Genomic DNA, 25,200 nt, shown 5'->3' with positions numbered 1-25,200 from the left:
TCCCAAAATGTTGATGATTGTTGGATTCGGGTTAGTTTTTTTAATTGAAAAATAGCATAAAACATATAAATATATATTTAGTATTAGTATACTATTGATTAAACAATAAATAAATGATTGTCCAACAAACTAATCTGTAAGACTTACATATTTGTATGTGTGTGTCTGTGTTTTCTTTTGTTTTTTGTTACACAAGTAATTGCAAAGACATTTTTATACACTTATTTTGTATTTTATTTTTCCTTTTCACCATGGGCTTACATGTATTTAAATGGTCCACTAAAACTGTGATATTTTTAGACTGTCATACTGTGAAAATTTCAAAGCGTAACACCCCTACTGTAGTTACACAGTAAGGTCCTTTGTTACCGTATAATCTTCCTGTACTGTAAATACTTTTGCAGACTACTACATGGGCTAATCTATTGTAAAATGAATTTAAAGCACAGTGATTTATTTTAGAAATTATGGGAGTTCTTTAGATTTCTTTTGAATTTGCTTCAATTTCAGTATCGTAGTGAAAGATTTTTCAGCATGTCATTTACACAGCCCAGCTATAGTATAAATAATAGTTAAAAAAAAAAAAAAACATGGATTTCAATGTAGAATATCTAGTGGAGATTGTGTTTTGCAGCATGAGCAGGCAGAGCCAGCCTAAATTGACAGTGTTTTGAATTCCCGGGTCCCAGAGTTTCCAATTAAATGGGTGGTATGTTTAATTCAGTCAGTGTGTGGCAAGGCTTTATCAGATCTCTTCTTTGCCTGATTATAACCATCTCCCATGGCTTCCTTGGCGCAATACGTGCTAAGCCTCTTCCTTCATCTCTCCTGTCAGTTCCCCTCTGTCTCTTTCATCACATCTTTCTCTGTTCATTACCAAGTGTTCTTATGAGTATAACATCCGCTGACCTGAACTGTTTATTTCTTGATTTCCCTGAAAGTAACAGCAAATATGTTTATTGGAAATGCTTTACATTGTTTAAAACATCATATTTTTTTATCTCTCGCAGATATTTCAGGGCTTGTTAGCTGTCTTCTACAACCTCGGAGATGGAGACTTCAACCTGACACTGCTCTCGCATCGCCTGGACAACGGTGAGTGGCACGAAGTTCACCTGGAGCGCCACGATAATGAGATGTCTCTGAGTGTAGATGGCGGCGGTGGACGAAGAGAGGTCACAGGGTCACCTGGACGCAGCCGGGAGATCATCATTGACCCCTCCTTGGTCATGCTGGGAAACTCGTTCCCAACTGGACACAACAAGAGCTTCCAAGGTAAAAAAAAAATAATAATAATAATAAAAAATAAACTTTTTGGTTAAAAAAAATTGCATAGTTTGGATGTGTTGTGCTGCTGAATTGAATTTAATCATGCAAAATACTGACCTGCTTTTACAACAGCTTAAATCTATTTTATTCTGACTTATTAACTGGTGACTTTAGATCCTAATGAATACTTTGTTAAAGGAAGGAACACCTGGAGGGTGATCTTTTTAGCTTATTATTGTAAGTTAAATATAGTATATGGCCAAAAGTTTGTGGACACCTGATCATCAAACCTATATGTGGGTCTTCCCCAAACTTTTGCCACAAAGTTGGAAGCACACAATTGTATAGAATGTCTTTGTATGTTGTTCAGATTCCCTTCACTGGAACTAAGAGACTCAAACATCTTCCAGCATGGCGATGTCCCTGTGCACATAGTGAGGTCCATACGTTCTAAAATCTACTGGAAAGCCTTCCCAGAAGAGTGGAAGCTATTATAACAGCAAAAGGAGGACTAAGTCTGGAATGGGATGTTCAAAAAGCACATATGAGTGTAATGGTCAGGTGTCCACAAACTTTTGGCCATATGTTGGCCGTATGTTGTTTGCTAAAAGTTCCCAAAGGCAAAGTGATTAAGATCTAGGCCTTTGTCAATTAGATTTAGATTCATTAGTTAGATTTTCTGATCTTGCCTGGATTATTTTAACAGACAAGTTTTAAAACCCTTAAAGATCCCTTTGTGTGCTAACAGTGTAGTCTTTAACCAGGATTAAATCAAAGTTTAAAGTCTATTAATCCAGTTGCACCAAAATGTAAATACTGTTTTAAAATAGTATGTATTATATATCAACCCTCATTAAATCCTGGTTTTAGTTTTACTTTAATCTTATAGCTCTGAGTGTTATTATGTTACACTTAGATTTAAACTTCAGTTAAGGGTTCATTTTAATCTTGCACAAATCTGAGGTGATTTAAATTTCTGAAATGCCAGCATACATATATTAGATGGATTCCAGAAAAGCAAAGATAGATTTAAGATTTTCTGTCAATGTTAAAGAAAAAATGTATTAATACCGATTAAATCTCAGAAGTAACACTGATGATATTTTCTTGTCTAAGCTGGCAAATCCATCACGAGCTATCAGAATTAATCACAGGTAAAGATTTTAATCAGAGGTTCATGTTTTAATCACTGATTTGTTAAATCAGGTTTAAAATTGAGTGTTGTAACTGAGCTCAAATGAAATAAATCCTCAACAAATAGCCCCACAAATCCTTGATAAGCTTTCAACTTGGTTTAATCGAATCCTTGATGGTGCAACTCTCCCTTAAGGCTTTTAAAATGAGCCTATTGCTTTTGTAACCAAAATTCTTGTGGAATTGTTAATATGCTGTGACGTTTGAAAGTTTGGTATTAATCAGATATCAAACTATTATTATCGTCTCTTAACAACTAATGTCTAATGTTGACTCAGTTGTGTCTTTTCTAAAAGAATTAGGAGCAGTAAAGCATTACACAGTTAATAAGAACAAATCTTTTTTTTTTTTTTTTTTGACTCCTATTGGCAAAGAATGAAGTCATCTTTTCTGAGAAATATAATTTCACAAAATTGTGTTATTACAAGTGAAAACAGTTTTTCTCTAGTCTGAAATCAGGGTAAGACTTCTCTTCTGTTATTACAGTTTACCAGTAGAATGGATGGGACATGTGTAAGGTTGGAGTGTTTCCGATTTGCACATTCATAGAATTTTGAGTTCTTAATTATTTTTGATATAACTGATGAAGTGAAAACAGTTCTTGGTAGTGGACATTCTTCTCTAGTCTGAATTCAGGCTACACAGGGATAGACTTCTCTGTCATTGTGTTACAAAGAATCAGTAACATTATGAACTCGTACTTTAATCCTTCTCCCCGGTCTGATTACACTTTATTGTATTAGCAGTAATGAAAGATTTATTAGTGATGATTAATTCATAATAGGCTTAAATGCAGCTTCAGTGTAAGAGCGAATGTATGGATTTACTGAGCAACTGGCAAGAATCAGATAAGATTAGGAGGAATGAAATGACATATGACATAAAGGATAGAGTGGAAAGAAAGGATGACAGGAGGAAAAGTGCTCCCCTAGGCCTAGACTAGCCTCTGGCAGAAAGTGTCTGTTAAGTGGACATGTAAAGCATCTTTCTCAAAATCCGAGGGCACGTGTGTGTACATGTGACTATACGTCAAAGTGTGTGTGGAGTCTGAGACCACTGGGGAAGACTAATACACTGGGTAGCAATCCAGCTTTTTTTCTGTCTAGACATTTAAATTCCACAGCGCTGATGTAGTTTTTTTTTTTTTTTTAATTAATGCAAGAATGTTGAGGAGGATGAGGAGGCGTGTTGGAATTTTTTTTTTTCTCAGTGATCATTTTTCTTGGTCATGAGTCACCAAACATATGGATATAGTTTATATATTTATATTATAGTTTATTATAGATTACATTTTCCAATTTGTTTCAGTCATGGCATCATACTATAACCTTGAAACACACATTCCTACTTGCATGTGTTATCCTAGTATCTGCTACATCACATGAACATAATATATCTGATGTTACAATTATCATAAGATGGTCTCAGTGTTGTCTAATATAATAAGCAGATGCTCTCAAAACACACACCAAAAGATATGCATTGGTAAAACTGTATAAAGATTATAGTTTTATACATATATTTTTGTAAAGCTTGACCAAAGTGCAAAAAATTCACTGCAATTGTTCTGCTACATTCTTCAAAAAATAATCACTGAACACAAGAGTTTTTGAGTCAATCAGGTTCCTTTTGCAAAAAGGTCCACTGCAAAGAACTATTTTATTTTAATAATTTATAAATTTGTATAGATTTTTTTTCAGCTGATGAAACTGGCCATTTGAATATTGGACAGAAAAATGGCACCTGGTCTTTTTGCAATCTTCAGCTGTCCAGTATTAGTGAGCCTGTGCCCACTGTAGCCTTAGATTCCTGTTTTGGCTGACAGGAGAGGAACCTGTTGTTGTCTAGAGCTGTTGTAGCCCCCATCTGCCTCAAGGTTTGATGTGTTGTACATTCTGAGATGCTTTTCTGTTCAACACAGTTGTAAAGAGTGGTTGAGTCTGGCCATTCTTCTCTGTCCTCTCTCATCAACAAGGCGTTTCTCCCCACAGAAATGCTTTTTTTTTTTGTTTTGTTTTGTTTTCCATTCTGCATTTAAGCTCTATAGACTGTTCTGTATGAAAATCCCTGGAGATCAGAGGTTGCTGAAATATTCAGTGAGATCACATTTCCCCCATTTCTGATGTTTGATGTGAACATTAACTGTTTGATGTGAACATTAACTCGACCTGTATCTGCATGATTTTTTGAATTGCTCTGCTGGTACATGATTGACTGATTGGATAATTGCATCCAGGGGTACAGGTGTTCCTATTAAAGTGGTTGTTGTGTGTATAGACTGTATATATTCTCATTTTAACTATTAATACCTGATATTTTCACAGTTAGTACCATCCTGTATGCTTTTTGTAGTTCAAAAAACTTTTGATGATGTAATCTTGATGTAATCACTTTTGATGATGTAGTCATTTAATGTAATTTGAGAAAATAGTCTTTTTTCATCATTAATAAAATTCCAGACAAAAAGAACAAGTACTCTGCATTAAGAGAGCACACTTTTTGTAATGTTTGGCAAATGCTTCCTCATATTCTAGCACCTTTTAATAATATATTTGGAGAAAAATTTCAGGTCTATGTGGTGCTCCAGGCTCTGTAAAAGCAAATGATGTGTTGCACCAACATCCAGCCAATCAGGGCAGACTGTCTACTTTTCTGTCAGTCCAGATAATGCCAACTTTTACAGACTTTCTAGCCCAGACATTGTGTGTGTATGTGTTTTGGGGCGTGGTTTTGAAGTGAATACTGAAAGAAGGTGCTGTAATTGTTTGAATGTTGAGTTACAGCTAGCTTCAGCTAGCTTCTGACAAGAACACTGACTTCAACTAGTGCTAAATAGTTACTCATCTTTTCTCTGCATCTGTTCCAGGTTGCATGCGCGACTTGAGGCTAAACGGCCGCTCCATGCCTTTGGACACTCAGCCCAAAGATGGTGTGTTAGTGCTTAGCACTGTGGGAGTGACACTGGGCTGCTCCTCAGACTCCTGCAGGAGGAATCAATGTAGCCCTCCATTCACCTGCGTCGACCTGTGGAGGATCCACGAGTGCAGGTTCACACACACTCACACTCATACTTACTCAGCTGTGTACATGTGTTTGTCATGGTGTGGTAAGGTTGTCATTAAATTTATGGCAAAGTTCCCCTTACAGGGATGGGTGGAGCTAGGACAAACCACTGACAATAGATAGAGGTGCTTATTTTTATCAGACTGCATGGCACAGCAGTTATCACTAGTGTCTGTTACCATTCCCAATCCTACAGTCACACAAGCAAGCAACAAATTACATTGTTGTTAGCGTGTAGTGACTCACATTTTTTTTTATTCAGAAAAAAACAGTAGTAACTTAAGTATCACCTTGTGAAGCTAACTAATTAAACACAAATTAAATAATGCACTAATCAGTGTGAAAATTGCCTGTTCAATTTACATGTTACCTGCTAAGCTTTGCTACCAGATTAGCAAAGCAGGCTAAATGTACTAGCTAGTATGTACACTCAACAGAGGCACTAATGATCTCTGCTACTTCCTTCAGAGGTTTATTTTCCTCCATAATGTCTCTAAACACATTTAATGAAACATCATGTACGAGAGGATAAGATAAAACCACGGTTATAAGTTTTTCCTTCATTTTCATGAGCAAATGGAAACTAATTGCAGGTAAGAACCTAAAGTTGTGAGTGGGGAACTGAAGAAGCATAGGACCCCACACACCATAGGATTGGTCGAGGAGTCCTTCCAATCAGACGTTTGGATTTGTTGCTTTACTGTGTTATACCTAATTTGCAAAGAATTGATTTGCAAAGAAATGCTGTCACTTTGTCACTTTCCTCTGTCACTAAAATCCCAGCTCCCTGTCAGGCTTGTACTGTATATACAAAATAAATGCTTGTCTGACACTTTGTTGATTGCTAGTGTGAACGTAAGGTAAGTACTATTGAAAGTTCAATTTCATTGCTGCATCCATCTATAGACCTTAAATTTAAGTGCCGCCATTGTTGTATTTATTGATAACAATAATCTTGTGTGGAAAAGGATTACACCATACCACAACCTCCAGGGAACTCCTACTGTCATAGAAGTAAGTGATAGGAGTTTATTATTATTTTATATACATTTATTTATATCACATGTGATAGGAAATGGACACAGGTACTCAACCATGGTATGGATAGTTCTACATTAGGAATGCACTAAAAGGCACATATTCACCTGCATCTGCACATATTCAATTGCATCCTCTTCCTTTCTAGCTTTCTTTCTGTCTTTTTGCTCTCTCTCTCTCTCTCTCTCTCTCTCTCTCTGTCTCTCTCTCTCTCTCTCTGTGTCTCTCTCTCTCTCTCTTTCTTACATGCACGCACACACACACATAGACTCACACCCATGAGGTGGGGGGCTTTGGATGCTCTGGGGCTGTCTGTAAACATGCCAGTATCAAGCTGTGAGGACCTCACCATGCTCCTTCTTAAACACACAGTTAAACGGTGTGTGTGGTCTGTGTAGGTGGATGCTCGTGTATTTGTATGTCTGTATTGCATCTGTGTTTGAGGGGGTTGGAAGGGGGCTATTTTCTTATCTGCTGGAATTCCTTTTTCCTTATTCTCCCACTTATCGACTCAGCGGGAGCCGCAGTCCAGCAAGGAGCAATTCATACAAATTATGTGTGTGTGTGTATGCATGTCTGTGGATGTGTGTTTTAAAGAGGCAGCATCATAACAGTATTTAGCCATGCATTCAATAGAAATCTTTTCACATTTTGACTGCTCCATCTGCTTCATAGAGATTATACGAGTGTGTTTGAGGGTGCCATATCTGGACATCCAGTTCAGTCTGAGAATTAGACACAGCAAGAAGATTTATCGAGTCCTTTGCTCTGGCTTGTCGTTATAATTTATATGCAGATCATGACATTGTATATGTTTATGGATAGAATTTTACAGAAGACATCTGTTATGTTCTATAAGATCCCACTTTGTAAGGAATAAAACATGACAGGGCATGTCATTATAAGGAAATAATCAACAACAGGGTGTTGTGATCTGGTCTGATCTGAAGTGAATTTACGGTTACCACTGCGAAGTTGATTAAGTTTTTTTTATTCCTCTTATACCACAGCAGTTTGCCAACAATGTGCTGTATGTTTTATCCATTTATAGTTATGTTTAATGTTATGTGGAATGTCAATAAAGTTCCTGTTATCACGTTATAGCATTATAAACAGCTGTTCCCTCACCAGCCTCTCTTTTATTCTCTCTTTTAAAGTTAATTTTGTCTTGAGGATTACCAAGAAACCACAAAGCCCCCCTGTGTTGGAAAAATTAAAGTTACAGCTGAATCTCTGACTGTTCCAAAGACCTGACACTGGAGATGCCTTCTAATGATTCTAAATAAACTTCTCCTCACAGAAAGCTTAACCATATCAACAATTACATCCTTTTTTTAATTGGATCATATGGAGTGTCCACCATACAAGTCCCTATTTAAGTTGTTACTATAGAAAAAATAACATATTAGAATGAGCAGATTAATAGAAACCTGTTAATTGACAGCCAGCACTACTGTCAGAGCTGCTGATAGAAAATTAATCAACACCTTCTGACTAATCAGATCCAACAGTGCAGTAGTATAATAAAATAATGAGACATATTATTTGGTAAAGCCATAAAATAATTCTGGAAACAGACACCCGAGTAAACATAAGCAACTTTTCATTTTTCATTTTCCTAATACCCTCTACTGTACACTACTAATATAATAGTTATTTACATAATCCCTCTACATCTGTGTGTTTTTGTCTCCTCCAATCCAAGGTGTCCGCCGGGTCACATGGTCAAGGCCAACGCTACAGGCAAATTCTGTGTGTACACCCTGTGTGCCAGCCGGCCGTGCCATCGGGGCACCTGTGTGGCCCAGTCACCCTCCAAATTCACATGCGAGTGTCCAGAGGGCTACAGGGGGCGCCACTGTGAGGTCACACTGGCCGTCTATCATGACGACGTGGGCCTGAGCTTCAGATCGCTCTTTGCCATATGCATCTGCTTCATGGCACTGCTAGGTAGCTATTTCCATCATATTCTGGTCTGTTCTGAATTTCTCTTTGCCTCTGAATCTCTCTCTCATATCGATCTATCAATCTATCTATCTATCTATCTATCTATCAATATGTATGTATGTATGTACACCTGTACACCTGTACAAATGCGCATTTATGCAGGTATCCAATCAGCCAATCATGTGGCAGCAGCATAAAATGCATAAAATCATGCAGATACAGGTCAAGAGCTTCACATCAATCATCACAATGGGGAAAAAATGTGATCTCTGTGACTATAACTGTGGCATTATTGTTGGTGTCAGACGTGCTGGTTTGAGTGTTTCAGAAACTGATGATCTCCTGAGAATTTCACACACAACAGTCTCTAGAGTTGACACAGAATGGTGCGAAAAACAATAAAACACTGAGTGAGCGACAGTTCTGTGGGTGGAAGTGCCTTGTTGATAAGAGAGATGGTTGGTTGCCCATCTACCTCAAGGCTTGATGTATTGTGAATTCTGAGATGCTTTTCTGCTCACCATGACTGTAAAGAGTGTTTATATGAATTACTAGAGACTTCCTGTCAGCTCAAACCAGTCTGGTCATTCTCCTCTGATCTCTGTCATCAGCAAGGTGTTTCAGCCTGCAGACCCTCAGTTTATGAACACAGGGTCCTATGCCTGAGCCTTGATTTATCAAAAATATAATATTGCAACATTAAAATACAAAAAATACAAAATGAACTCAGCTGAAACTTGATTATGAAATTATTAGTAAAGGATATTTTGCCTATTTGGGAAATCCTCATATTAATTTAAAACAAAAATTGATTTTTTTTTTATTTGTTTTGCTTTGCTTTGCATTGCTTTGCTTAATGTGTGATGCAATACCCAGTCAGCACAGAGAAATTAGTCAAAGAGGTTTTTGTTCTGTTTTAATCTCAATATGTCTACTTTGATTAAATAGGGTTAAGCAGATGACTGTTGTGGTAATATACAATATGACAAGCTTAATATAAACTGACCTGAAGTAGACCAATTGCACTGCCTTTTTATGGCTTAAATTTATGGCCCAGTAATGAACCATGGCATTTCTGTCAGACAGTGCTCAATGGCTATATTTTATTCAAACCTTAACATATACATTACTGTCTGAAAACTGGTCTATTATGTAATGTGTGTTTTCTTTACTGACATACACATTTTCTTTTATAAAATTAGTTTTTGTTATTTTTTGTTTTGTTTTGGTTTGGTTTGGTTTTTGGAAAAAAATGTGCGTAAATGTAAAAATTGCTCATTTTTACCAATGCGGTAACACAGAAGACATCAGATAAACATCTAAGACAAAATCTGTATTATGAAAAATATAGGGTGCCTAATACTTTTGCACTTGTGTTATTGGTATAACGTACATTATCTAACATTAACTGCTCATCAAGTTTAACTTTGCTGACACACTATGTGACAATGACAGCCAATCACACAACTGCTTTGGCTATACTGTACATCTGAAATGGCATTTTTTTTGTAGTATGACAGTGTTATTACAGTGGCATTAGATTTTATGATTTTATTTTTATTCATTTCCTGCTACTGTAGATTATAGGCAAATTTCTGCAGGATTATTTTAAAGCATACTTTAAATAGTCAATAATGATGTAATCTTGTTTGCAAGATTCAAACCAATTAGTAGTGATTTCTAGTTGATATTTGATATGGCTGCAGTATGCAATATATATAATATCAATGTTCGTCAGTTAGAATTAAAAACTCAAGACTTGACTATTCAGCTTCTATATAAAATAAGTCATGCAATATGATTTGAGGATATATGCGAATATAGACTGTGGCTTCACTTCCCGCTCACTGTTTGTTGACATTGTCGCATTTCCAGCATTGTGTGTAGGATTTGTTTGACTTTCATATCTTGGTAGTAGTTTTTATTGTTGAGAGTGTTTGCTATAGCACCTGTGAAAGATAAGGCAGGTTATATGTCAAGTTATATTCACTTCATGTGATAAGCAATAGGAGGTCTTTGGCTTTTTGGTGCTTCAGCTCTTTTCAGCTCATTAAGCCTTACTGTGAGCATTTCATGATTTATTTGCAATGTTCTCTTCTTCGTATATGGTTGGTATAAAAAAAGGTCCATAAAAAGCCACAGTGTGGGTTTTATTTGCTCAAATACTCAAATGCTTGCAGATGTAGTTCATGCATAATAATTTGTTTCAGCTCGGGATGCATTGGTACCATTTTTCACACTAAGTACCAGTACCAGTACTAAAATGAGTGCTTACTATTAATCAGTCAGGGACAGATTGATTTCTGTGATAAAAATCACAGATTTTTACTTAGCTCTGTTTATGTTTCTGTGGTTTAAACAGTGGAAATGAAAAGTACATGGGTATGTTCATGCACTAGGCTACTACACTTTTTCTGTATAATTTTCTGTTAGCGAGCTGATATTAAATGAAGTGCATTAGCTAGCTACAGTATGTTAGATACCTTGGACCAAGTAAGGTTGCAATGGAGAAGAGCAGATTTTGTTTCAGTTCAGAAAAGCGCTTCTGTACCACTAAGAAAAGTTAGTTTCATTGGTTTAATTATGTCGGAATCCCTCATTCTCAAGGATTGATAGTGACTGAGTGTCAAGAGCTGTTATTTTCACTCACCTAGAGTTTTCGGACATTTTTTCACACCTAGCCAGCGTGGGTTGCTAGCAGTGAACTCTTCATACTAAGCTATTCAAGTTAAGATGTGATAGCACTGACATGAATAGCACCTTGACTTACATAGGAATGTAAAACCTAATTAACGCTCATAAATACCTTTGTGTACTCGCAAATCACTTTGCCTTTCACTCATTTTTAATGACCGTGCTTGCTGAAAATGCTGAAACTCTCACTATTAAAGATACTATTTAAATACCATAAGATGTTTTTTCAGGTTAGTTGTAGTGTAGGAAGATGCTCTATTTCCTCCTCTTGACATGTTCACAGAACACTGTTTACAGTCTGCTTTGCTTTGATTGCCATCATTAATTATGAAATACACAGAATACATCCAGATCGCTGTGATTTTCTTGTCTTCTGTTCATTAGCGCAACAATGTACACTAGGCTTACATCACTTAGTATCAATTCAATTTTATTTGTATAGCGCTTTTAACAGTTGCCATTGTCACAGAGCAGCTTTACAGAAATACAGATATAAATTTTAAATTTATAAATTTATCCCTAATGAGCAATGAGGCGATGGTGGCAAGGAAAAACTCTCTGAGACGACATGAGGAAGAAACCTTAAGAGAAACCAGACTCAAAAGGGTGACACTGGTAGTTGATTATAAATAATTTCTCTTCTATAACTGTATACTATATAGACAAAAAGTGCTAATTGCGTTAACAGGAACTTGAGTATGAGCATCAGAGTCATTTCTGAATTTTTAACTTTAAGTCAATTGTATCAAACTGAAGTTATTAATTGTTCAATGATGGAGACTTGAGTGCAAACTGTTCTTAGCAATCGCTGCACTTTTAAGAAGAACATCCACAGCCATCCTTATGGTTTCTATGTGGTACCATCTACAGTAATCTCATGGTGATCTTTAGGCTATCCATCTGGGGCCATTCTTAGGAGCAGCAAGTGATTTTCAGGTGAAGAATTATGCCAAACAGAAGTAGAGCATACAGTAGTAGTATCATGTGTTAGAGGTTTATCCCTGACTGTTATAAAGTGCTGACGCTGGAGACTCCTTCCAAAACCGCTAAATAAACGTCTCACAGAAAACCCAATACCACTATCATTATCGATGCATCTCTAGTTTCAGCTTTGCCTTTTTTATCCACAAAGCACATTTCTAGATTTTATGACAGGTTCGATAATTAAACCTTCACACAGCTCACATTTCTTTATCCTTGTTGTTTACTCATCAGAGGTCTGTGTTAGCATTCACCCAGCGTACCGATATAAGCTGAAAACAAACAATAATCATTTCCCTTCAATCACAGATTAGGTTCATGGCGTCATTGTTATGACCTTGATGTTCACAGCTGCAACAGCTTTTAGAAGTGTTAATTACTTAATTTGTAGGCGCACAATGTGCTGTTTACTAATGCTGGGGTAGAAATGAAGATCAATGAACTGCCATTTTGGACAGAATTTCAATTGTCTGGATCATTCCCTACCAAAAAAAAAAAACTTCTGTCTGGGTTTTTGCATGCTGTCCTGTTTGTCTCCTTGTAAAAAAGGGTGAGAGGAGAATCCGATAAATGGGTAGCAGTTGCTCTTTGACATTTTGCACAAATAGACCATTTTTCTTGGTTTTTAATTTCTTCCAGGCACTTTAATAGGTTTGGTATGCTATGCTTAAGTTCCTGACTCTTCTTTCACCTCTGCTTGGCTTCAAATCGAAAGAAAATTTGAATGAATAACTCAGCATAGAATTTTATGTTTAAAAAAAAAACTCATTGATGAAAAATTAAGCAAACTGACTGATAATGTCAATAAGAGTCATGTAGAAGAGTCTGTATATATAAAATGTACATGTTAAGCCATAAATTATCACCATCCCACTATTTATAGGCATTTATTCAACAAATCGTAGCTGTTTCCCTCCATGGGGATCTTGGTTTAAATTTACATTTGGCAGACATTTCATCCAAGGCAGCTTAAATTTGAGACGAGCTACAATCCAAACAACTGAGCTCAAAAGGTCTTGGTCAAGGCCAACAGTGACTCCCCGGGGTTTGAACTCACAACATTTCTTTTTTCCAAACTTTAACCTCTGAGCTCCCACTGGTCCGGTGTGGCTACCAAATGATACCTGTAAGTGTGTTAAAATTAAACTGGCTTATGAGGTGTGTTCTTGGTGATCTTGTCTGGTGCATCATCAACTCACTTTAGTGTGTCTTTGTCATGTGGTCCTTGGCACTCTGGGAGGATCTGAACAGTGATAAGTGAGGATTTATTCAAGGTGGCTTTACTGTAGTGTTGTGTGAGCAATGGAGTGAAGGGGAGAGATCAAATACACTCGTTCCCGGAAGGAGACTAGCAAGACATCTTTGATTCTATATGTATATGGGTCAAGAGCATGACATTTTTGTGTGTGTCTGCATCCATTAACTAATCCAAAATTAATCAAAAAATACAAAATGAACTACATTTTTCAATTAAAAAAAGCTTTAACACAATCATTACTTTGAATGAAACCATTCAATTTTCTGAATTTAAATAATTTACAAAGATTTTTGGGAGTTAAATTCAATGTGGTACAACAATAATTAGTATTAGTTAAGTATTGTTTAAAAATCTGAGATTTGTAGGACAACAATTTATTAAACAGTTTGACTTCAAACTTATTGTGGTATTCCTGTTAAAGAATAAAAGTAAATAAAATAATTAACCCAATGCAATAGTTACGAACAACATCAAGTGAGGTAGTTTGTTTTAGCTGGTTGGTGTAACCATAATTTTCACTTAAAAATGTATGATATCCAAAAAAGTCAAAATTTTCACCTACTTTTCAAAGTTTATTAAGAAAATAAAATTTTAAAAAATCACTGATGTTTATGCAGGTTTCATTTGTATAAAGATAAACTGATTAAAATAAAAAACATGCTTCATGCCTGCTTTTGAGTGAAAAATATTTTTCATGTTTATTTGTAGTTAAATCATATTTGAGTTATTCGCTTTTACAACTTTATCACTGACCTAGACTCTTTCAAAAATAAAGGTATTAAACTGCAGTTTTCCTTGTCGGTGATGTGGTATCATGTGTTTGTTCTGTATCTTTATGCATATGACCACTGATGTACCATTAAAGCTTTGTCTAGAACCTAATTTAAGGTACACCACATCCACAGTCCCAAGTGAAAGATACATACTGAAAATACAAAAAATAAAAATGCACCCTTGATACACCACCCCAGCATCAAGGAAAGGTACAGTTTGGTACCTTTATTTCTTTATTTACTGAGTGATCAAGAAGTGCTGTGTAAAATTTTTTATAAATGTATTGCATTCAATGACTATGTAACTATCCAACAGATTCTCTACATGCATGACCATTTTGGAATGAGCTTGGTTCAGTGATTTACAAAAGACCCTAATGAATGGCGCAGAATTTCCAGAGAAGCCTCCTGCTGGCTTAGTCGTGCAGCGTACACTTAGTTACCTGCTGCGTTTTTGTGTTCAAAGAACTCATGCATGGATGATTATCCTGTGGTGTGTGGCAATTAAAGTCTTTTAGAATAAGTACTTGGTCCAAGGCGCCATGCTGTCCGTGAGTTGTGTGGTGATTTAAAGGATGGTACTGACTCATAAGGCAGTGTGCTGTTTGAATTTGGGTGGAAGAAAGGGTTAGACTGGAAGTCGCAGCTACTCACTGCATTTCGTGCATTTCTGCATTTCTTTTGCTGTAAAGCAGCGATGCTGAAACCCATAGTGTAAAATGCAGGGCACAGTCATAAAACAGTAGGACATACGACAATCATAGGACAATCATAATTTTATCAGCTTTGAAGTTAAGCATGGCTTTTGTCTGGCATGTCACAAAGTAAAGTTCTGAAAGTAAAGTTACAATGGAATAGTACTGACACTGCATGCTTCAGATTTCGAATTGACAGGTGAAGCATGGTGGTGGTGGCATTGTGTTGAATTACCCCTCAACTCTTGGTTGTTTCTCTGACTAACCCCCTCTTTACCCGGTCACTGACATTTGGTGGATGGCCTGCTCTAGGCAGAGTCTGGATTATGTCATATTCTTTCTATTTTTAAATAATGGACTTCGTGTCACAAAGCAAGCTTATGCATAGCACAGTATTAGCAGTGATTCGAGGTAGCTAACATTATTAACACTATTTAGTAAACCTGACCCTAGTTATAGCAGCACCTGTATCAGGGCATTCTAATCTCTACCTTTGCGACTAGCATGAAGTTAACATCTCTCTAACTCTCTGACAGGCTTGATTCATCAGGGATTTTACTTTGAACAACTGAACAGCTCACAAAAGCTAATGTTACTGTACTACACTGTCTAGATTGAAGTTCAGATCTGAGTATGGTTTGGATTGGTCTCGACTCACCTCTTTTCCATAAACCAATAGTAATTATTCCACCCACTGAGGTGGATATACAGATGACCTCCCCATGAAATATAACTGAACATGAAAGAAGACCAGCATAATAAATCTACTGGTGTTGTGCATAATGTCAGTATGGATGGAACTGAAGAATTTCATTTGTTCAAATTGAAGAAGTGACATTGAAGGCACAATAATATCTTGTGCCTATAGACAGCAAATATCTTTTTGAGTTCTTTATATAAAGCACATGAAAGGAAAAGCCAATATAACCCTATTTTTGACTTTCTAATTTCTCAGTCCTTTCACTTTGTCTATTCTCTTCAGTCATTCCATTACACGAAATGTGTTGTTTTCATAAAACATATTAAATTCAGGTCTGTGACATTGGGTGTATCATTCTGATGCTAGAGAACAACATTGTATGTCGAGAGGAAGCTTTATTTGAATTGCGTATCATTGTTAGATTTTCAATCTAAGCTGGAGCCATGCTTCTTGGTCCTTAAAGGTGCACAGCACTATTTATGAATTTCATTTGAGAAAGCTATGGAGAAAGAGAATCATAAAAGCCTAGAAGTAAAGGATTTATGTCTGTGTGTAGAATAGCCATTACACTAGAGCTGTAGTGTTTACACAGGCCTGCAGTTTGTACAATTTGGTGGGGACCAAATGACCCCACAAGGAAAGGAATATCTGACAGTTTTGACCTTGTGGGGCCATTTGATTGGTCCCCTTTTTTTTTTTACTTAAAGAATCAGATGTTTTCCCTTTGGTTACTGAGGTTAAGGTTAGGGTTCAGTTTAGGTGTAGCATAGCATTAATTGGCAGCATTAATAATTATGTCAATGGAAGGTCCTCACAAGGATAGTAAAACGTGTGTGTGCTCATGGGGAAAAAAAAAAAAGAGAGAGGCAATGACATGACTTGAAAACATTGGACATTTTTATATCCATGCTAACAGACCAGAAATGGAAATTTGTTCCACTGTCACCAACAATGCATGTGACAGTAAACAAGAGAATTTAGATCGGAGTCATGCTATTTTCTTCAGTGTGCGTTTCAGTTTGTGTCATGTTTATTCCAATGAACTGTCATTTGTGTCACCTGCTTCTTCAACTTGTAGCAACAACACATCTAAAATGATACACCACATGTTTTCAGCTGTCATAACAAAAAATAAAATAAAATAAAATAAAGGGAGAATATGAACTGGTGTGCAGTGCCAATATTTCACAGACACCAATGTGTGTGTACATGTGTGTAGGCAAAGTTCTTGGGTGATTTTACTTCATTATTATACATAAGTATCATTCCAGTGGATTGATACTTTACCTGAGTGTAATTACAAATTAATATTTATAACTGTACCAACATTTTTAATAAAAATTTCAAAACTTTTTAATGCTTACATTCATTGCAGTCATTAAGACGGTATTTAGACTCATTATAAATCTCAAAAATCGTGACTCAAATATTTTTTCTCTTACCCAGCTACTTTTTTTTCATTTTTATATGAAGGTTCTTTTTTTAAGCTTAACTGTCTGAGTTTTGCATGTTCTCCCTGTGTTCTCTTGGGTTTCCTCTGGGTTCTCCGGGTTTCTCTTACCTTCCAGAAACATGCTACTAGGTAGACTTGCTTTAATAAATTGCCCCTAGTTGTGAATGAGTGTAAGAATGTGCGTGTGATTGTTAATCTATGTGAGCCTGGCATCCCATCCAGAGTGAGTTCTGACCCCATGCCCAGAAGAAAGCAGTTACTCTTCAGTAATAAATAAATAAATAAATAAATAAAAATAATAACAAGAATGAATGGATGGATGGATGAATGAATGAATATGTGTATTTGAAATATGCATTTGAAGTACTGCTAATGGTTAAAAAAAAAAAAAAAAACTGTACACGTAATTTTTGTTAGAATACTTTTTTGTTCTATGTTCTGTCTTTTTATTGCCAAAAATGCATGGGGTGGACATTTAACGTCATGTTTTCATGTGAAAAGTAAATTTTTTTACTTGATGATTTTTGTCTTATAGCAACATCATTTTGCCTGAAAACATCATATAATCTCTGTCAGTTTGTAATATTTACCATTAGCTAGAATTTGACTTATCTATCCATTATGTTAGCTACTGGAATTGATGCTAATCAAACCATGCATTAGCAAATAAACCAGGCTAACTTACTTAAATATAGCCAGTCAATGTTGCAGTGCAAATTAGCAAAACTCACCTCAGCATGCTTTTTCAAAATAGATGGAGTTCATTCCTTTTAAGGAGGCAAAGGAGATGCCTCATTTTATGAGTCTTTGCTTACTCCAGCATACTGAAACAGTTTACTGAGGTAGGGCCAGGGACGCTCATCCTCAGGTTCCACAATGCAGTCCAGTGGCTTGTTAATCCTCGCTGTTGCTGAGGCCCCACATGGACAGCCTAAAGATCAGTGAGATTACTGAGGATGGAACCACTTAAAAACCATGGCTTTGGACAGCAATTGATATGAACAGTCTTGCTAAGATGGCTTAGGACTACAAATGCTATGATAGCTTCAGGACTGCAATTGCCACGAACAGTTTAGCACTCAAGTGTCCATCAGTGAACAGTTGATAACTTCAACAAAACAGACTACATGTGCAAACTATAATGAATTTCCTGTTTACACAACTGCATTGTTGACCATGTAGTAGAAAGGATTTATTTATAATTACACTATTCGTTGTCACCCAGATGAGAGTGGGTTTCTTTTTGAGTCTGGTTCCTCTCAAGGTTTCTTCCTCATATCGTCTCAGGGAGTTTTTCCTTGCCACCGTCGCCTCTGGCTTGCACATTAGGAATAAATTCATAAGTTTAAAATTTATATCCTGAATTTATATATTTCTGTAAAGCTGCTTTGTGGCAATGGTCATTGTTAAAAGCGCTATACAAATAAAATTGAATTGAATATACAAATGCACACAGATAGCTCTAGCACTGATTGCATTTTCTGGAATGAGAAGGGCGCGGTTGAGAAGTTGCAAATTGGCACGATTCCTGATAGTTTTTTTCTACTGTGATGAACTCAATTGGGTGCAAAACTGAAATGTATGGATGCTACACTGAGCCCATTGTAATGGTGCATAGCGTACAGTCATTGCCTATACGAAAGAAGACAACTTTGTGATTTGTAATGAGTATTTTGAATGTTTAAATAAAAATATAAGGAGCGAAAAGTAAATCTTGCAAATGTTACTAAGTATGAGATCAAGTATTCAATTCCAATACTACTCATGTAAAGTATAAATATGCCAAATTAATATTTAATTATAGTAACGAAGTACAACTACTCAAGTACTGTCAACTCCTGCAAAAATGTGACATTATGCAAATCTGGAGGCTTTTAGAGCAGGCACTCAGCAGGCTTTACAGCCTGAAATCCTGTTCTAGCATCTGTCCAGCATGCTTCAGATCCAATGACTGTTGTTACTTGATATTTAATAAGGATTTAAAAGAGTTACATGATTGCTAAGGTTTCTTATCCATCACATTTTCTGCTAGATAGTGGGCTGGTAGTCCAACGAAAGTAGTATAATTTAGCACAAACCACTGGCATACTTTCTGAAAGATACCTAGTGAAAGTGTTAGCTGAAGTGGCACTAATGACCTTTACAAAATGTATTTTTATATTTTAAAAATAATACACTTTCATTTCATACATTTCATATAAGGTATTTTGTACTGTGTATCACCATACTCTTTTTGCTTGCATAGCGTGGAAAATAATACATGAACATTATCGCAGTATTTTTAGTTTATAATTTAGTTTATAAAAATCTTTGGACTGGAATATGATGTTTTTCTAGGCACTGTACATTATAGGCCTACAGTATAACACACATGCTGTGTACACTTCATTCTCCATTAATGTGACCTATTTCTTTGAACACAGTTCTCAGACATCCATTTACATAAAGACAGTCTTTAATGCAGCCATAATTACGTCTTAAAAATATTAGATGATTTCTCTTCTGTGCTAATAGTGCTGGAGAAGTAAGTGAAAGTGCAGAGTGTGGTGCTAAGTAATTTATTTAATATTTAATAGGCACCATGTTCGGACTCCATGGCAACAAAGTTTGGTCTTCTTAATTAAGTGTGTGCGATGAGGAGGGCTCTACACACATGCGCACACGTTTATCTTCCTATCCTTGTAAAAGAAAACCTTCCATTGACGACAATATTATTATTATATATATATATTTTTAAAAAAAATTTAAATAAAAGCTAAAGTTTTCCTTATAGGGACCAGCCAAAATTCCCCTCAATGTCAAAACATTCAGATATTTCTAACCTTGTGGGTCCCCACCAAGATATAAAAACATGCGCACACACACACACACACACACACCTATATCTGTGTGTACATCGGCACCCACTGTATCACACCTTCTGAAGCATATCTGTTCCAACCTGCTGGATTTATTCCCCTTTGATTTTTTTTTTCCTCACTTCAGTTGATTATTGAGGCAAAGCAGTTGAGCTGTGCACTGCAGACTCAGTGTGTGTGTGTGTGTGTGTGTGTGTGTGTGTGTGTCTGTGTGTGTGTGTGTGTGTGTGTGTGTGTGTCGCCCCATCCAATAAAACTGTGCATTTCTGATTCCATTTTTATTTTCCTATAGGTCTGTGGTGTGTGTCTGTGTGTGTGTGTGTGTGTGTGTGTGTGTGTGTGGAGATTAGCCAGTGTCTGGATGGCAGTAAACAGCCTTGTCTCATGCTGATCCTGATTTGCAGCCTTAAAAGTTCTCAAAGGATTTTCCCTGCAGACGATTCTCCTCCGAGACAGAGGCGAGAGAGTCAACTCGCTTATGGGAACAGGGCTGTGGCAGATAACACACACGCACACTCTCAGCCATAGAGAAGGCGAGATGAGGCAGTAGAGCAAAGGAGGACGACAAAAGTGAGAACACATGAGATCAAAATGGGGAGCAGGATGAAGGCATGCATAGATAGAAAATCAGGATTCTGAGAAAAGGACAGAACGAAGGAAGATTAGGGAACGTATGTGTGAGACTGCAATGTAGAGACACCATGAGGTGAGAGTGTATACTCAGCACATAAATTAATGGCCCCTGTACAATTTTGGATTGGGGTTGGCTGGCATCAATATTTTTTGGCAATTTGCACTCCCCTTCTCTCTTGCTCTTAAGAAATAATTATTCTTTGTTGTCTGTTGTATGATGGATATTTTCATTCCTCTTGCAATTATGTTTTCACTGAATGCACCAAGCCCCACATTATATCATCATTACTCATGTGAGTGTGCACTTCCTGTCACTCACACACTAGACATTCACACAATGAGAAGATGCATGAATAGTTCCTCAGCCCTAAAGGTGTTTACGATCATTCCGGCAAGTTGTAGGGGCTGCTGGGTAATCCCGTGTGAGCAGAAACGCAGGCTTAGAGATCGATGGAGAATGCAGGACCTGAATGCAGTCCAGCAGAGTTGAACTTATGAAATAACACTTGCAGAGCTCATTCTGAAATCTCTCACAACTGTTAACTTAAAAGTTACGCTTTGAGAAAGAGAGAGAAAAATCACTCATAAAGCCACAGAGAACGATATTGAACCTGAATAAACCAGGCAGTCTTTTCATCTAGGAAGTATTTTATTTATTTATCTGTTTATCTATCTGTTCATTTATTTCTCCTTTTGCATCAGATGGAAGAATTGATTTTTTTTCACCTCAATGGCTCCAGTAGCTGCAAGCACACATCATTTCTTTAGTAGCTTTATTGCTTTCTTTGATGAAATTGTTCCATCTGTATAAAATTCTATCTATAAAATATTATTTACAGAACATTTCACATCACATGCTTTTAGAATGTGCTTAGATACAGCATTAAATCATGAGACAAAGGTTAGGTGATTTATTTATTTATTTATTTATTTTACTTAAATGCGAAACCTACCACTCTGCCCCAAGAAACACTGGAAAGTTCATTTTTGGTCTCAAGTAGATATGTGCGTGGGACTGATTTTCTTTCTTTTTTTAATCCTGCTTGGGCAGTTATTATTTTAAATAATAATAAGTATCTCTCTCTACAGTAACAAAAGTCCGAAAAGAGTCAGACCTGAAGCTCCTCCTACCTGGGCGGAGTTGAACCAACTCAGTGTGTTTCAGGCTGGATAAGTGTGTTTGTTGCTCCATATTTTACAGTGGCTCATGGATTATAGTTATGATACATTCGACGTAACTCGAAAGTGGGAAGTTGGACCACGCTATCACATAATCACGTAATTTTTGACCTCCATGCTCTCAAGGTACAAAATGGGGAAAAACCCTGGACAACTCCATGTTCATCTTTTGTTAGCTCTGTGTCACTCTGTGAAATCGGAGGAACTTGAGAATTCTACCCCGAGCTCCTGAGTAGAAATTTGAGGTGACATTTTCTTAGAATTTTCCTGGTTGGAGGTCAGGACTATTTCTTATTTTTGTTTGTACCTGCCTGTGATAATTTTTTTTTAACAAGTTTAATCATGCCTAATTTCATCACCTTAGCCCTGACCAGGCAGCTACTAAGGATGAGTGAATGAATCATGTAAATCCAGTGTTGACATTCCTTCCTTTCCTCCTTGTTGTGTACTTCTAGTCTCAACCTTTGTCCCTATTGCCTACCTTTCTGGAAAAATAAATAAATAAATAAAATAATAATAAAAGAATAAATAAAAAATAAATAAAAAAGCAGCGCACCCTTCTATTTGAATACATTACATTAAGATCATATCATCCATTTTAAATAATGCATTCATACCCTTAGTATTTATAATAATTTCTTTCAAATTACAACCTAATTTGTTGATTATTTAGCCAAAGTCTTTAAAATGTAGAATAGTCTTGCTTTTTCTAAACATACATCCACCTGCTTCTGTGTCATTTGAGTTAGATAGGCATGCAGAGACACACTCCTTATGGCAAATTGAACATCCTGTCATCATCTCACACAATGTTTGATAAAAACGAAGCAGGACAGTTTTAACACAAACCATATGCCACGTTTTGACTTTGATATCACCACAACTGTCCTAGTTCCCTTTGATAAGCACTGCAGAGTGAGTGGTCCATATACAGCCAGCTTTCATAAATGTGGAAAGACTAAGGGGGGGGGGGGAAGGTTTCTATCTGAAAGACGATTCAATTAGTGGACTGCTCTCCACCTTTCTCTTTGAACGCACGCTGCTCTCCTTTTTAAACTGCTCTTTGAATATGAGCCAGAAATCCTATTTGCAGTGATTAGGGGAGAAAACGGAGCTAAAATGTCTTGTGGCTTTGTGTAAGTACCTTCCTTTGGCACTGACGCAGCATGACAAATCTCTAAAGAGGAGATACTTGATGTTCATTTATGTGAAGCACATTTGCCAAAGCAGAGAGATTTAAAAAAAAATAGTAATTTTATTGCTTGGCTTCCTGAATCTTTGGGAGTTGTCATGCATTGACACAATAAATGATCATCATCATTTGGTTACTTGAAAAAAGCTTGAAAATAGCTTCGTTTCTAGCACCTGATGTTTGTTTTACATTTTCTTTGCAGATGAAATGTTTATCAATGTTAACATTTTGAACACTTTTAATGGCAAGTATTGTTTAACTGATTTTACTGCTTAATAACATTGGAAGATTTAGTTGTGTGTTCAGTGCCCAAAAGCTGAGGTGTTTGGCCTCACCGAACCGGGAAGTGCTGTGACCTGCAGTTCATAGTAACCAAGAAAAAGCAATTAATAAAGAAACCAAGTGCGGAAGGGAAAAAAGGGAAAACATGAGACAGCCGTGACATGAAAAAGGCCTCAGTGGAACAGAGAATGAAACAGAATGAGAAACAGAATGATTCGGAGGCAAAGGGGACTACATGCAGAAAAAAGAGAGATGGAGAAATGCCATGAAATCTTATGAAAAACAAACAGCAAGAGGAGAGGGAGAGAGTGAGAATGTTGGAGGATGCTCAGATTGTAAGAAAACTGAGGTTCAATGTGTGTATAAATACCTATAATCTACTCTAAAGGCCAGTCTGAGTCTGGAAACGGTTGACGCTAGAAGATGTTGACAGGGAGCTCTGTTTCATTACCCTGTAATGAAAACATTACTGTCTTTGTGCTAGAGCCAGTGTGTGGAGACGCTAAAGTCCTCTCTGTCTAATTGTATATGATTAGACTACATTCACTTTATAAGCCTCATTTTTTTCCCTCCATTTTCTCTCCCAGCTCTCCCCTATGTCCCCTATCAAAGACGGTGAAAGCTAACACATGCTTCCTCCAACACACATGAAGCCAGCCATTGTTTTATCTTTTCAAACTGCTGCTCATGCTGCTTTACAGGGCAGCGTAACACACTTGGCGCTACCTGCACTCTTCCACATGCATCTCAGAGTCACCTGTGATTAGGGTGAATATTTTACTGTTGCATCACTCGGGAGCACAAGCCTCATTCCTTAATTTTTTTTTTTCCTCAGATCTTTATCTTGATGGTTCATATCTTAGCAATAGGAATACCCTCATATGTATTTATATTTTCAATATTGTTAGATATCTGATCGAAATGTGGCATGAATAACACATGGACTTATGAAATAACTGAACTATGAATTTAAATGCCTATAACTTTGCTTATATTGTGGGAACTAGAGGCATCTACATTTGTCAGAAAATATTGTGGGCAGGAACAAGCAAATATAATACACGCATCTCTGGTTGAGTCCAATTATGAACTTGAGTGATGTAGCTCAGGTTGCGGAACTGTCAGACCAAGCTGTCAGTGCTGGCATTTCTACCTCTGAGTTTTTTCAGGGCCATTGTTGTCTGGTATGTACTTCAAATAACAACAACAAAAAAAAACACTTTGGGATAAGGCCATGCCTATTCCGGGTATAAATCTGAATGCAGATACAGTGTAGATACAGCTACAGGCATGTATTTGAAAGAGCACTCATGATAGATTAGGAATAGAAGAAACCAGTCAGTAAAACAAGCAGACTACAGAAAACACCAACAATCTGATGGTAAATATTTGATGCTTATATAATGTGCTTCCCCCCTAACAATTTGCAGAGTTCCACTGTTAAAGGTTATAAAGCTAAGATAATCACTCTCTTTAATTGGCTCCAAGGTAGCAGTTAAACTTAAAAGTAGTGTTCCCTGACCTACGATCAGGCTCCATTGACCTTATTAGCTTGAGCTTTATGGTAACGATCAGGCACAGAAGGACCAAAGTCATCATGCAATAATGCTGAGAGGTTGTTTTTTCCTCATTCTCTTGTGTGTGTGTGTGTGTCTGCGCGCAGTTCTCCTGCTGGGGATCTTTCTGTATACACGCTGGCGGAGCTACAAGGGCCTGAAGGAGGGCGTGTACCACGTTTCTGCTCACCACGATGGCTGGGAGGACATCCGGGAGAACGTGCTGAACTATGACGAGGAAGGAGGGGGCGAGGAAGATCAGGTGAAAGCCTCCTCATTGACTGCTTGATTAAAACAGTTAACAGTGAACAGTGAACTGTCTTGTCAATGACTGTGAAAGTGTGCCATTTTTTTAGCATATTATGCCACAACCAGAGTGTTAGAGTTAGACATAAGTGGCCCATGTCGCTATGACAACCTGTGGTGGGACGTCCA

At 36.9% G+C, this 25,200-nt stretch overlaps 1 protein-coding gene across 2 annotated transcripts in view; it reads left to right on the top strand.

Annotated features, from left to right (window-relative positions):
• Window positions 1-25,200, top strand: part of si:ch211-186j3.6 (neural-cadherin) — a 238,787-nt gene that overhangs the window by 208,939 nt on the left and 4,648 nt on the right. For both annotated transcript variants that reach the window (XM_026937517.3, XM_026937518.3), the window contains exons 29-32: window positions 1,011-1,275; window positions 5,330-5,510; window positions 8,270-8,514; window positions 24,873-25,027. In XM_026937517.3, the coding sequence (XP_026793318.1) occupies window positions 1,011-1,275; window positions 5,330-5,510; window positions 8,270-8,514; window positions 24,873-25,027 (846 nt within the window). The remainder of the gene's footprint in view (window positions 1-1,010; window positions 1,276-5,329; window positions 5,511-8,269; window positions 8,515-24,872; window positions 25,028-25,200) is intronic.

This window comes from Pangasianodon hypophthalmus, chromosome 25, assembly GCF_027358585.1.
Source record: "Pangasianodon hypophthalmus isolate fPanHyp1 chromosome 25, fPanHyp1.pri, whole genome shotgun sequence".
NCBI classification, from domain to species: Eukaryota; Metazoa; Chordata; class Actinopteri; order Siluriformes; family Pangasiidae; genus Pangasianodon; species Pangasianodon hypophthalmus.
Note: the sequence above shows the minus strand (reverse complement) of the source record. Positions and strands in the feature narration are given on the sequence as shown.